This window comes from Falco peregrinus, chromosome 18, assembly GCF_023634155.1.
Source record: "Falco peregrinus isolate bFalPer1 chromosome 18, bFalPer1.pri, whole genome shotgun sequence".
Classification (NCBI taxonomy): domain Eukaryota; kingdom Metazoa; phylum Chordata; class Aves; order Falconiformes; family Falconidae; genus Falco; species Falco peregrinus.
The window spans coordinates 3,461,132-3,474,647 of NC_073738.1; the positions used below are offsets into that span (position 1 = coordinate 3,461,132).

The following is a 13,516-nucleotide window of genomic DNA, read 5'->3' on the forward strand; positions in this document are numbered from 1 at the left end:
GAGCCCCCGGGGTGGGGGGGTCCCCGTTCGTCCCTCCCTTCCCGCAGCCGGGTTCTGCCCCGGGAATGCCCAGGCAGCCCCCCCGGCAGCTGGGAGAGCCCCTGCGGCAGCCCCTGCCCCCCCGAGGGGTCCATCCTCTGTGCCCCCGCAGCAGCCTTGGGGCCCGGCTGCGCTGCGGTGCGTTGGGGTCCCCGAGGGACCCTGCCCAGGGCGGGCGAGCACCGGGGCCGTCTGCCCGGCAGCCCCCGGGCGCGACACAGCCGCGGAGGTGCCCGGAGCTGGGGTGCAGCCTCCCCGGGGGTTTGCGCCCCCCTCGGGGTCCCTCCCGACCCTCCGGGGGCCCCTCCCGCCCCCCGAGGGTCTGCGCCCCCCCACCCCCTCCGGCAGCACGGGCTAGTCTCCCCCCGCCTCCGCCCCGGGGCTCGGGGGCAGCCGGAGCGGGGCTTTGTGCCGGGTCCCGGGGGCTGCGGAAGAGCTGGGCCGCTCCCCCGCCTCGGGGCCCCGGCGGGCGCCTGTGCCCGGTGTGGCAGCGCCCCCTCCAGGCCGGAGCGGGCGCCCCCCCGGGGGAGGGGGCGGGTACTGCTCCGTCCCGGGGGCCCGGAGCCGGCGGATGCTCCGAGACTTCGCGGCCCGGTTGGCCTCGCGGGTGGAAAACGTGATACGAAAACAGACCAGAGGCGCCGGTGTCCGGTGCCGGCCCTGGTCCTGGTTCCAGCCCCGGTCCCGGCGCCCCGCAGCCCCGGCGGCGCTTAGCCCCGCGGGGAGCCGGAGGCGGCGGAGCCGGGCCGCGCTCGGTACGTCCGCTCCGAGGGGCGGTCCCGCCCACTCCTCCCCGCCCACTCCCCGCCCACTCCCCGCCCACTCCCCCGGTACCGGCTCGGCCCCGCCCCGCCCTGCCCCGATTGGCGGCGCCGGGGCTGGGAGCGGCGATGGCGGCGCGGCCGGGACCGGGGCCGGGGCCGGGGCCGGGCCTGGCGCTGCTGCTGCTGCTGCCGGTGCTGGCGGCGGCGCGGGCGGGCGCGGGGGACGCGCGGCAGGCGGCGGCGGTGCGGGCGCTGGCGCGGCGGCTGCTGGGCCCGCGGGCCGGGGCCGTGGCGTTGACGGTGGAGGCGGCGCTGGCGGCGGGTGGCCCCGACACCTACCGGCTGCGCTCCCCGCCCGGCGCCGCCGTGGCCGTGGCCGTGACGGGCTCCAGCGGGGTAGCGGCGGCCGCCGGGCTCTACCGGTACCTGCGCGACTTCTGCGGCTGCCACCTCTCGTGGTCCGGGGCGCAGCTCCGCCTGCCCGACCCGCTGCCGCGGCTGCGGGCCGAGATCCGCGCCACCGCCCCCGGCAGGTAACGGGGCCGCGGCGGGGCGGGCGGGCACCGGGCCGGGCGCGCCTCACGCCTCATTAGCCCGGGACAAGGCGCCTTTGCGTAACGGGAGCGGGGGGGGCCGCAGCCCGCAGCCCGCAGCCTCCCGCCCGCTCCCCCCCAGGTTCCGCTTCTACCAGAACGCCTGCGCCCAGAGCTACTCCTACGCCTGGTGGGACTGGGCGCGCTGGGAGCGGGAGATCGACTGGATGGCGCTGAGCGGCATCAACCTGGCCCCGGCCTTCGCGGGGCAGGAGGCGGCCTGGCAGCGGGTTGAGTATCGGGGGCCGCGGGCACGGGCAGGGCGGCCGGGGGAGCACGGCTGAGCCCCCCGCCCCGCGCAGGTGTTCCGCTCCCTGGGCCTCAACCAGACCGAGATCGACGCCTACTTCACCGGACCCGCCTTCCTGGCCTGGAACCGCATGGGCAACCTGCGCGGCTGGGCAGGGCCGCTGCCGCCCGCCTGGCACCTCAAGCAGCTCTACCTGCAGGTACCGGGGGCACCGGGGGCTGCCCGCCCACCCCGGGCAGGCCCACGCCACCCCCTGCCCGAGGGACCCCGCTCCCTTCCCCAGCCGCTGGCGGGGGACTCCTCGTGGGGAGCTGGGGGCTCCCCTCCCCCCGCTCCCTCCCTCCCTCTCTCCCCCAGTACCGGATCGTGGAGAGGATGCGCTCGCTGGGGATGATCACGGTGCTGCCGGCCTTCGCAGGCCACGTGCCCCAGGGGATCCTTCGGTGGGTGCAGCCCCGAGTGCGCACAGACCCCCCAGGGCAGGGCAGCCCTGGCTGCAGCCCCCTCCCCAGTATTTCAGCCCCAGACCCTTCCCAGACTCCCACCTCCAGCCTGTGCCGGCTGCACCTGGGGCCAACGCAGCTCCTGCCCCTCCTGTGCCGGTGCCAGCTGCCCCGGGAGGCTGCCCTTGTCCCTGCAGGGGCATGGTGGTCCCATCCTGCTCCTTATGCCCACCTCTGCCCTCTGGCGCAGGGTCTTCCCACACGTGAATGCCACTCGCCTTGGGGGCTGGAGCCACTTCGACTGCACCTACTCATGCACCTACCTGCTGGACCCGGAGGACCCCATGTTCCAGGTGATCGGGACCCTCTTCCTGAAGGAGCTGATCAAGGAGTTTGGCACGGACCACATCTACAGCGCTGACACCTTCAACGAGATGACGCCCCTCTCCTCGGACCCTGCCTATCTCTCGAGGGTCAGCAAGGCCGTCTTCAGGTCGATGACGGGAGGTGGGTCACCGTGCGGTGCCAGCCCGGTCGGGGGGCTCTAGGTGGGGATGGTTGTGGGGGAGGCGGCTGTGGGCCCTGCGTGAGCACCCATCGGCAGACCCCGTTGGTGCCAGACCCTCGAAGCCCCCTCTAAGAGGGGTGGTTGGTGGCCCTGGGGCTTCGCGGGGCACCTGCCTGGTGGGACCCTCACCTCGTGCACCTCCGTCCCCAGCTGACCCCGAGGCGCAGTGGCTGATGCAGGGATGGCTCTTCCAGCACCAGCCCGACTTCTGGCAGCCGGCGCAGGTGCGGGCCCTGCTGCACGGCGTGCCCCTCGGCAGGATGATTGTTCTCGACCTCTTTGCCGAGTCCAAGCCTGTCTACCAGTGGACGGAGTCCTTCTACGGGCAGCCCTTCATCTGGTGCATGCTGCACAACTTCGGGGGCAATCATGGCCTCTTTGGCACCGTAGAGGCCATCAACCACGGCCCCTTCGCGGCTCGCCGCTTCCCCAACTCCACCATGGTGGGCACCGGGCTGGTGCCCGAGGGCATCGAGCAGAACGACATGGTGTACGAGCTGATGAACGAGCTGGGCTGGCGCCAGGAGCCTCTCGACCTCCCCAGCTGGGTGACCCGCTACGCTGAGCGCCGCTACGGTGCCCCAAATGCCGCCGCGGCCAGTGCCTGGCGTCTGCTCCTGCGCAGCGTGTACAACTGCACCGGCGTCTGCGTCAACCATAACCGCAGCCCGCTGGTGCGCCGGCCCTCCCTGCACATGGACACGGAGCTGTGGTACAACGCCAGCGACGTGTACGAGGCCTGGCGCCTGCTGCTGAGCGCCAGCGCGGAGCTGGGCTCCAGCCCCACCTTCCGCTACGACCTGGTGGACGTCACGCGGCAGGCGGCTCAGCAGCTGGTGGGTGACTATTACCTGAGCATCCGCCAGGCCTTCCAGAGCCACGCGCTGCCGGAGCTGCTGACGGCCGGCGGCGTGCTGGTATACGACCTGCTGCCGGAGCTGGACAGCCTCCTCTCCAGCCACAGCCTCTTCCTGCTGGGCCGCTGGCTGGAGAGCGCCCGCTCCGTGGCCACCAGCGACCGGGAGGCTGAGCAGTACGAGCTGAACGCCCGGAACCAGGTGACGCTCTGGGGTCCCAGCGGGAACATCCTGGACTACGCCAACAAGCAGCTGGGGGGGCTGGTGCTGGACTACTATGGCGTGCGCTGGAGCCTCTTTGTCTCTGCCCTGGTGGAGAGCCTCAACTCGGGCAGCCCCTTCCACCAGGACCAGTTCAACCAGGCTGTCTTCCAGGTGGAAAGAGGCTTCGTCTACAACAAGAAGCGCTACCCAGCCGTGCCGACCGGGGACACGCTGGAGATCTCCAGGAAGCTGTTCCTCAAGTATTACCCCAGCGCCCTGCGGCGCAGCCGGGCTGGGCCGGCGTGACTCCAGGCTGTGCTGCCAGAGCCCCCCCTGGGAGCGAGAGCAGAGACCCCCGCGCCCTCCTGCGTCCAGGCCCCTGCAGCTCCTGGCCTGACGGCTGCGTCATGGCTGTGCTGGAATGAAGGCGCAGAGCCCCGCTGGCCCCCAGCCAGCATGGACCTGCCGTCTCCCCTGCGCGGGCAGGATACATCCCGAGGGGGGCTGGCGACTGGGTGGGGGACAGGCTCTGCCCCAGGGAACCATCCTGCTCTGTGCTCTGTGCTCAGCCCTCCCTGACGGCCCTGAGCCTGTCCCTGGGAAAGCTGGGCTGCATGAGCCCTGACAGGGAGGTTCTGCGGTCCCAGCGCTCCCAGCTGGAAGCTCGGCGGGAGCTGGGATGGGGCACACGTGTCCCTGCCGCAGGGCCCTGGCTGGCTGACGGATGAAGCAGCTGGGGAGCTGGCAGCAGGGGAGGGGGGGGGCAGAGCAGCCCCCTCCCCCAGGGGAAGCAGGCAACTGGCCTCACTCCTGGTGAGGTCCTGTGCCTCCCTGCGCTGGGCACTCCCTGCCCCATGGACCCCAGTGCCCGTGGGGACCCGCCACCGCACGGCCCCGGCCACGCTTCATGCCTTTTGTATGGAAAGGGACTTTGCTGAGCTTTCCGCGGTGGTGCTGGGGCCGCGCTCCCCGGCCCGGGGTCCTCTGGGCCTTTTCCCCCCCCCGCCCCAGCTGGGGCTCGGGCAGAGCCCGGCTGTGGTGCCACTCGCCTGCGGTGCTGCTCGCCTGCAGAGCAATTAAAATCCTGGCCGCTGAGCGCTTTTATCCCACGTGTGTCTGTCTCCTCTCCCCAGCATGGGACTTGTGCAAAACGGGGGGCAGAGGAGCAGGAAAAATGCGCTGCCGGCCACGTGCCAGCAGCCGGGGTACCTGGCACGGTGCAGCACAGCTGGTGCTGGGCCTGGCTGGTGCCAACCCCCGGGGCTGCAGCTCCCCTTGGCTCCGTGGGGTCTTTATCGCGGCAGCTGCGCGAGCATCAAGGCGCAGGGAGCCCCAAGCGTGGGCAGGGAGGCGGGTGGAGGGGCCTTGAGATAAGGCGGCAGACACAACAGCCGTGGCGTGGGGCGGGGGGACCCTCCCTCCCAGCCCTCTTAAACGCGCGGCCCCTCCGGCCGGCACTGCCTGCCCATGGAGAAAACCACGGTGCTGATCACCGGCTGCTCCTCGGGCATCGGCCTGGGGCTGGCCGCGCGCCTGGCGGCCGACACCGCTCGCCGGTTCAAAGGTAAAGGGGTGACGCTGCGCCGGGAGGGGCCGGCACCCCCGGGGGGTCTCCCAGGGCCAGGTAGCACCTCGCCATGGGCAGCTGGTGCCGGTACCGGCCAAGCAGCTCGGTGGCACCGGTGCCCTGCTTTCTCCCCCAGTGTATGCCACCATGCGCGACCTGGCCAAGGGCGAGCGGCTGCTGGAGCGCCTCGGGGGCCACTGCCCCGACACGCTGGAGGTCCTGCAGCTCGATGTCACCGACCCGCGCTCGCTGGCGGCTGCCGCGCAGCAGGTGCAGGGGCAGCGGCTGGATGTGCTGGGTACGGCTCTTGCCAGTGTCCCCACCGTGCCCAAGGTGGCTGGGGGGGGTCTCTCCAGGGGTTGCTGACCCTCCCCATCGTACCAGTAGCAGATGCTGGATGACGGGAGGTGCCGGCAGCCCTGGGGCTGGGACGGGGGATGTTCAGCAGGGCAGGGGTGCAGGAGCTGGGCTTGTGGGTGCTGAGGGTCGCTGGCCCGTCGGCAGGGAAGGGCCCCTGGTGCCAGGGGTGCCGGAGAGCGCGAGGGGGCTGCGGTGCCTGGCTCACCAGCGCTGTGCCTGGCAGTCTGCAACGCGGGGGTGGGACTGATGGGCCCCCTGGAGACCTGCTCTGACCAAGCCATGAAGACCATCTTCGAGGTGAACCTCTTTGGGGCCATCCGCACCATCCAGGCGTTCCTGCCCACCATGAAACGCCGCAGGGCCGGCCGGATCATCGTCTCCAGCAGCATCGGGGGGCTGCAAGGTGGGACCTGACCCTGCTGTGGCAGGACCCCCCCGGCACCGTGTGGCACCAGGAGCTGCGGGGAAGGGACCCAGCACTCAGGGTGCGGCTCTGCCCCAGGGTTGCCCTTCAACTCGGTGTACTGCGCCAGCAAGTTTGCGGTGGAGGGGCTGTGCGAGAGCCTGGCCATCGTCCTGCGGCCCTTCAACATCCAGTGAGTGCCGGCAGCGCCGCGGGGGGCTGTGCCCCTGCCCGCCCAGCACCGGGACGGAGGGATGCTGGGGGGGGGGGGGGTACCACAGCGGCTCAGAGCTGCCACCCTGCTCCCCCTCGCAGCCTGACGCTGGTGGAGTGTGGACCCGTCAACACCAGCTTCCTGGCCAACCTGCAGCGCCCAGAGCCCGAGGGCAGCGAGCTGCAGGGCCTGGATGCTGAGACCCGGGGTCTTTACCTGCGGTACCTGCAGCACTGCCGGAGTCTCTTCCAGGACAGGGCCCAGGAGGTGGAGGAGGTCCTGCAGGTCAGTCCCTGGGGGTGAGGGGCTCCGCGAGGGGTCCGTGCCGGGGGAGGGGGGCTGCAGGGCCGTGCTGGGCACGGGTCTGACCCCTCTGCCGTGCCAAGGTGTTCCTGGAGGCCATCGGCACCCCCTGCCCGCCGCTGCGCTGCGTCACCACCCAGCTCTTCGCCCCACTCCGGCGCCTGAGGGTGGCCAGCCCCGACGGCTCCGCGTACCTGCGGGCCATGCACGACCTCGTGTTCGGCCACGGCGGCGAGGCCGGCGGGGCCCGGCCCTGAGCCACCAGCATCAGGGGAGCCCCGGAGCCCCAGCCCCGTAACGGCTGTCCTGGGGGGTCCCCCGCCTCCACTCCAGGGTCGGGCCGTGCTCCTCGGCTGGGGGGGAGCAGCCCCCTGCCTGCCACCAATAAAGCCCTTTGCAGCCACACGGCTCCCAGCCCGTCCCTCCCGTCGAGCAGCGCTGCCCGGGGGCTACCGGGGGTTCAGCCCGGTCCCGGGGGTCCCCCACTCCCGCTCAGGGGTCTGGCTGCTCTCCATGGGGCTGGCGAGTGCTGTGCCGGGGGGGGTCGGTCCCCAGCAAGCCCTCTGCAGCCGCACGGCTCCCGGCCCATCCCTCCGTCGAGCAGCGCTGCCTGGGGGTCTGCCACGGGTTCAGCCCGGTCCCAGGGGGGTCCCCTTGTCTCCGCTCCGGAGTCCGGCCGCGATGCTCGGGGCTGGCGGGGGCTGTGCCGGGGGGGGGTCGGTCCCCAGCAAGCCCTTTGCAGCCGCACGGCTCCCGGGCCGTCTCTCCCGTCGAGCTGCGCCGCCCAGGGGGGGTCCCGGGGGTTCCCTTGTCTCCGCCCCGGGGTCCGGCCGCGCTCCGCGGGGCTGCGGGTGCCGTGCCGGGGGGCGGGTACGGGGGGGGCCGGCTCTGTCCGCCCCTCCCCCGGCGGGCGGGGCCGGGTCCCGCCGCTCCCCCGCGGTGCCGGGCTTCCCCCGAGCGGCCGTTCCGGGGCGGCGGCGGCGGCGGCTTCCGGCGGGGCCATGGCGCCCTCGGGCGCGGGGCTGCTGGTGCTGACGGCCCCGCTGGCGGCGCTGCCCGGGCGGGCGGCGGCGGCGGTGGCGGCGGCGGCGGGGGTGGTGGCGGGGCCGCTGTACGTGCACCTGCAGCCGGGGCTGCGCCTGGCCGGGCCCGCCGCGCCCCCCGCCGCGCCCCCCGCCTGCCCCGCGCTGCTGCGGGCCCTGGCCGCGCTCTACGCGGCGGCGGCGGCGCAGCGGGGCCTGGACCTGCGCGTCCTGCTGAGCCCCGGCGGCCGCCTGGCCCGGCCGCCCCGCGTCCTGCTGGCCCCCGCCGCCGAGGCACCGGGCCCGCCCGAGCCGGTGCAGCGTGGGCTGCAGCGCCTGGCCGCCACCGCCTACGGCTGCCCGCCGCGCCTGCCCGCCCTGCTGTTGGCGGACCCCCCGGGGGACCCCCCGGAGCACCCCCAGGAGCACGACGCGGCGCTCCCCGACTTCTCCGACGTGGCGGTCGGCGGCACCTTCGACCGCCTTCATGGCGCCCACCGCCTCCTGCTCAGCGTGTGCTGCCTCCTGGCCCGGCAGCGGCTCCTGGCCGGGGTGGCTGACGGTGACCTGCTGCGCCGTGAGTCCCGGGGCGGCCGGCACCATGCGGGGACGGGGGGAGCCGGTATGGGGACGAGGGGGTGGCGTGGTGCTGACTGGGACAGGGCGGTGAGTGGGCCGGGGGTGTGGGGGTCCCGGCGGCCACGCACCCAGAGCAGCCAGGCGGTGCCGTCTGGGCAGGGTGACAAGAGGGGACCTGGTGTCCCGTCTGCAGCAGCAGGCCAGGTGTGCGGCTGTGGCATTGAGGGGCAGCAGGGGCAAGGGGAGCCGGAGGGGGGAGCCTGCCAAAGTCACGGGTGGGTTTTGTCTCCATCTCCCACTCCTGTCTCCCACTCCTGCTTTTCTGTCGCTCTCTGCCGGTGCTCCGGGGGCCGCACGTCATTAAACGGACGCTCTTTTGCTTCTGCGCTCTCCTGGTGCCTGGCAGACAAGGTCCTGCCGGAGCTGATCGAGCCGTACGAGCTGCGAGCAGCGAAGCTGCGCGAGTTCCTGCAGGACGTGAAGCCCTCGCTGCGTTACGACATCGTGCCTCTAGCCGACCCCTACGGCCCCTCGGTCACGGACCCTGACCTGCAGTGCTTGGTGGTCAGCGAGGAGACCCGCAGGGGAGGGGAGGCCGTGAACAAGAAGAGACTTGAAAACGTAATGCCTGCGCAGGAGCCCGGTGGGCTGCCCCCTCCCGCCCCCTCGCCCCTGCCTGCCGCTGGCTCTGGGCAAACCGGGTCTCGGTGAGCAGCTGCGGCTGTCGGTGCCCCAGCGTGCCGTGGCCCGGGCGTGAGGGCAGGATGCCAGCACACGTGTCTGCCGGCACCCTGCGGATGGGTGCTTGTTGCCGAGCTGCCCCTGGATGGGTGCAGCAGCCTCTGTGCACGGCACGACCCCCGGCAGTGCTGACAGCCCCGCATGTGTGGGGGGAAACGGGCAGCTCCATGGGCTCCCTTTGCCTCTTGGCTGGGGGGAATATGTCCCTCGTGGGGATGGAGCTGCCCCGTGGGGACGCTGAGGGCGGCTGCAGCCTCATTTGTGCTGCTTCGTTCAGGCCTTGACCTCCCGCTGAGCCCCCTTCCCTCTGCTGCACCTCGCGGCTGCCAGGGCTGATGGCTCTCGGGGTGCTCTTCTCTCGGCAGGGGCTCCCCGAGCTGGCTCTCTACGAGATCGTGTTGATGAAGGACCCCGACCACAGTCAGAACGAGGAGGAGAAGATCAGCTCCTCCAGCCTCCGGCAGAGGCTGCTGGGGACGCTGCTGCGGCCCCCACGGGTGAGGGGGATGGGTGCAGAGCTGCGGTGGGAACGGTGTGCCGGGGTGTGCCGGGGAGGAGGGGTGGCAACCTCGGGAGCTGCGGAGCCCGCTTGTCCCACTGCTGCAAGAGGACAGGTTTGGGAGGACGGACTGCCTGCTGCCTGTACTGGCCCCTGGCAGGATCAGGCCCCGCTCTGCAGGGCTAGGACCCGTCATGCCTGTCTCCAGGCTGGTTGCTCGGGGTCCTTCTCCAGCAGAGCCTGCAACGGCTTTCTCTCTTCCCTTAGCAAGACCCTGCCTTGCCTTCACGCCCATACGTGATCGGCCTGACTGGAGGAACCGGGAGTGGGAAAACCTCTATCGCCAAGCTCCTGGGACAACTGGGAGCATTCCTCATCGACGCTGACAAGCTGGGTCACGCTGTCTATGTCCCTGGTGGCCCTGCCTACAAGCAGGTGGTGGCAACCTTCGGGGCAGGTAGAGCTACCAAAGGCTGTGGGGAAGACTGGGAGGAGAAAGAGGAGGGAGAGGTGTGCCGTTGTCCTGGCGTGCCAGAGAGCTGGCCTGGCCTGCGCTCCCCTCCCTCCCCATGGGTTTTGGGCTCCACACCACCCAGCGGGGCTCTGTAGCTGATTTATTGATGGTTAGGCCCGAGCCGGGCAAGGCAGTGCTTTCCCCAAACCTTGCGCATCCCGTGTCCGAGCTACTGTCAATGGCTAGTGGGGAAGGCTAAACCGGGCTGCCGTTCGTCTAGGAAAAGCTTTTCCCTGTCCTTTTCTGGGGTAAGGTGAAGAGCTGCCTGGGCAGGTCCTACAGCTCCTTTCTGGGGCCCTTTGAGAGCCCCGTGCTGAAATCCTTTCACTCTGCCCTTGGCTCGCCTCAGGGAAGTGAGTTGCGTTCATTCCTCCCAAGCCTGTTCTGCTTCTGTCTTTCAGAAATCTTGACTGAAGATGGGACGATAAACAGGAAAGTCCTTGGGGCCAAAGTGTTTGGAAACCATGTAAGAGCAGCACAGAGACTGTCAATATTGAATCTCATGAGCGGGGAGCTCTCCATCTGTGCTGAGGCTTTTCGTTTTTCAGCTCTTAGAGCTGATGACGCCTTCCTGACTGTACTTTCTTGCAGTGACGTACAGACAGGCCAGGACGCAGAGATCCCCTCTCTGTAGCTCAGTCAGTAGCTGTGCTGGACATGCTCCTCTCGCCTCGGCAGCTGCTGCTGCCTCCCCGTCCCCATCCCTGTCCCCTCTGTCCCACCCTTGTCCTTTACCCAGCACGGAACAACAGCCCTGACGTACGCGGAGCTGGTGTTCTCTGGCCCTTGCGTGATGTGGGCTTTACCCAGCGGGGCTCGGTGACACGGCAACTGAACTTGACTCGCTGCGCCTTGCTTTGTTGGCCAGGCCAGCGCGTCCGTTCAGGTCCTGCGGGCTGCCCCGGCCCAAGCATGAAGGCAGCTCAAGGGGTTCCCCCGAGACGGATGGGTCTCGCGTGGGCACTGCTGCATCGGGAGCTTGCTGTGCTGTGGGGTGGGCCTTTGCAAAGTGCCTCTCGCAGCAGAGACAGAGGTTCTGCTGTGCCTGCAGGGCAAGGAAAATAACGGGAAGAAGATCCTTGACCCCACCAGCAGGCATGAGAGCCTCTGGCCAGCATGGAAGCTTTCTGTCCTAGCACTTGCGGAGCAGGCAACAGGTCGGGGCTGTGCCCCGTGCTTTAGCTTTCTGGGTGTCCTCTGTGACTGCTGCTGCCACCAGCGATCCCCTTGTTGGCTGCCCAGGGGTTCTGAGGGCAAGTAACTGAATCCCATCATGGTCCTTTCTAGGAGCGGCTGAAGAGTCTCACGGACATTGTGTGGCCTGAGATGGCCCAGATGGTCAAGGAGCAGATTGGGGAAGCAGATGCTCGAGGTAACTGGGGCGGCTTCCATCGCAGCACAAAGGTGGGGGTTGGGTGCATGGTCTTGTGCAGCACACCACGACCCAGAGCCCGCCAGAATCTGCTGCTTTTGGCAGCACCAGGAGTATCGTCCATGCTCAGGCTCCCCTCTCCTCTGCTGGGCAGCTTGCTGGGGATTTGCACTAGCAGGGCTCTGAGCAAACCCTTCCACCCGGCTGGGCTGGCAGCTGGGACAGGCTTCGCTCAAGCTTCCTGCTCTGAAGGAGGGTGGGGGTTGCTTTCTCTTTCCCACGTGGCTTCAAGTTTGGTTTTGGTGTAGTGCTCAAGCAGCAAGTGTGGTGTGTATTCCTTCTGGGAGCAGAATTTTTCCAGCTTTTGGGAGATACTGTTGGTAGCTCGCTAGGCATTTCGCTGAAGGCATCAGCTTGCCATACCTGGGAGACCTGCCATCCCAGGTGTGCCCTTTAAGCAAACGCAGCCTCTGCCTGCTGCTGGCTTTTCCAACGTGAGGTTCTTTGGCTCAGCAGTAACTCGTCTGTGCTGCCAGTTTGCAGGAAGGTGTGACTCTACGAGCGTAAGTGGACTGCCTGGGTTGGACCCCAGGGAGCAGTCGCACTGCCTTGCACTCGCCAGGTAATGAGGAATAGCCTTGTTCCGTAGGAAAGGCTGTGTGCGTGCTGGACGCTGCCGTGCTGCTGGAGGCTGGCTGGCAAGACATGGTCCATGAGGTGTGGACAGCCATCATCCCAGAGGAGGAGGTGGGCGATCCCCCTTGGCCCATCACTCGCCGCTGGGGCTGGTCCTTGGCTTCCCCGCCGAGCACCTGAGTGTCCCCTCCGGTCCTGCTAGGCTGTGAAGCGCATCATGGTCAGGGATGGGCTGAGCGAGGAGGCTGCTTACAGCCGGCTGCGGAGCCAGATGAGCAACAGCCAAAGAGTGGAGCAGTCGCAGGTGGTGCTGTGCACGCTCTGGGAGCCAGACGTCACCCGCAAGCAGGTGAGCCGCAGCCTGGCTGCAGCACTGGGGTCTCTCAGGTAGCGAAGGGGGAGGTGGGTGACCACAACAGCCAGAGGACTCTGTGCTGTGCCCGGGTCATGCATGGTGCCTGGGTGTGCTCCTCGCCATCGAGGCTGCTTCTGGGCATGGCCACGAGGGATGAATTTGGGGATGTAAACGCAGCAGGGAAGGGACAGGAAGCATGGGGTCCTCGTGTGACACTCCTGCCCATGCCATGGTGCTGCTCGCCTTGTCCCCAGCTTGGCCATGGGGTCTGAGGTGCCTCCCCACCTGTGTTCTCTGGCAGGTAGAGAAGGCCTGGGAGCTCCTGCAGCAGCGCCTGAACCAGTAGCAGTGCAGCCTCTGAGGGGGTTGTGCTCCTCTTGACCATCGAGCACCAACCCTCTGGATCCCACACCGGTGGGATGGGAGGCGAGGGTCCACGTGCTGGCATTGCGTGCTGGCAGTGAGCTGGCCGTGCCGGGGAGGAATGAAACGTCGGGGCTAAACCCACCCACCATGACCAGCCCCGCAGAGGGGCTGGGGGCATCTCCCTGGTGACAGGGGACACACAGCAGAAGCTCCTGGGGCCAAAGGGCTGAACCTGCTGGTGCCTGGACCTGCCTGTGTGACAGTAAAGAGGCTTCTCTGTGTGTCCCTGTGCTGGGCCTGTCCCCTGTACTCCCCACGTGCCCTTGCAGGAGGCCGAAACCCACCTCGGCAGCTGGCTCTGGTACCCCCAGCCCCTGCCGGGCTCCTGCTGTGGGGCATCTCCTCCGGCTCTGGGGGTTGTGGGGGTCTGGGGGGGTTCCATCCCCCTCTTGCCTCTCCTCCCTGACCAGCAGTTGGACTATAGCCCCCGAGACACACAGTGCTAACGGGGGTCCCCATGCCAGGGCCCTGCACAGTGCGGCCGGGTCCGTTCCATGGGCAGGGGGGGCAGTCCCACCCCCAGCACCCACCCATGATGTCACTGGGAGCACAAGGACCATCCCAGCCCGGTACCGGCTGGGCAGAGCCAAGCTATGGCTAGGCACAGGCAGATGCTGCTCGGGGTGCTGTGGGCAGCAAGGCTGCCTCCCAGTGAGACAGTGGTGGGGCTGGTGTGCCATGGGGTGATGGAGCTGGCTCCCTGACCCCCTCACTGCCCCAGGTGCCTTGGGCTCCCCCGTTCCCTGCTGGTGCAGCCAGCGTGGCTGTTCCTGATGCTGGCGAGCATTGGCCCCAGCGGGCACTAGG

At 69.4% G+C, this 13,516-nt stretch overlaps 3 protein-coding genes across 3 annotated transcripts; all 3 read left to right on the forward strand.

Annotated features, from left to right (window-relative positions):
• Positions 1-869: 869 nt before the first annotated feature.
• On the forward strand, positions 870-4,822 carry NAGLU (N-acetyl-alpha-glucosaminidase). Its single transcript, XM_055790021.1, has 6 exons — positions 870-1,336; positions 1,479-1,626; positions 1,699-1,845; positions 2,004-2,089; positions 2,340-2,596; positions 2,808-4,822. Exons 1-6 carry the CDS (start codon positions 930-932, stop codon positions 4,022-4,024), a joined length of 2,262 nt encoding a protein of 753 aa, XP_055645996.1. The 5' UTR covers positions 870-929; the 3' UTR covers positions 4,025-4,822.
• Positions 4,823-4,964: 142 nt separating this feature from the next.
• Positions 4,965-7,361, forward strand: HSD17B1 (hydroxysteroid 17-beta dehydrogenase 1). The gene is given in 6 exon segments (XM_055790022.1): positions 4,965-5,379; positions 5,381-5,583; positions 5,869-6,048; positions 6,148-6,241; positions 6,364-6,547; positions 6,649-7,361. Coding segments are annotated over 6 exon segments (1,029 nt in total). The 5' UTR covers positions 4,965-5,185; the 3' UTR covers positions 6,823-7,361.
• A 131-nt stretch (positions 7,362-7,492) lies between these two features.
• On the forward strand, positions 7,493-12,930 carry COASY (Coenzyme A synthase). Its single transcript, XM_055789929.1, has 9 exons — positions 7,493-8,164; positions 8,573-8,787; positions 9,273-9,404; positions 9,674-9,863; positions 10,322-10,386; positions 11,208-11,292; positions 11,942-12,039; positions 12,131-12,277; positions 12,585-12,930. Exons 1-9 carry the CDS (start codon positions 7,567-7,569, stop codon positions 12,627-12,629), a joined length of 1,575 nt encoding a protein of 524 aa, XP_055645904.1. The 5' UTR covers positions 7,493-7,566; the 3' UTR covers positions 12,630-12,930.
• The last annotated feature ends 586 nt before the right edge of the window (positions 12,931-13,516 follow it).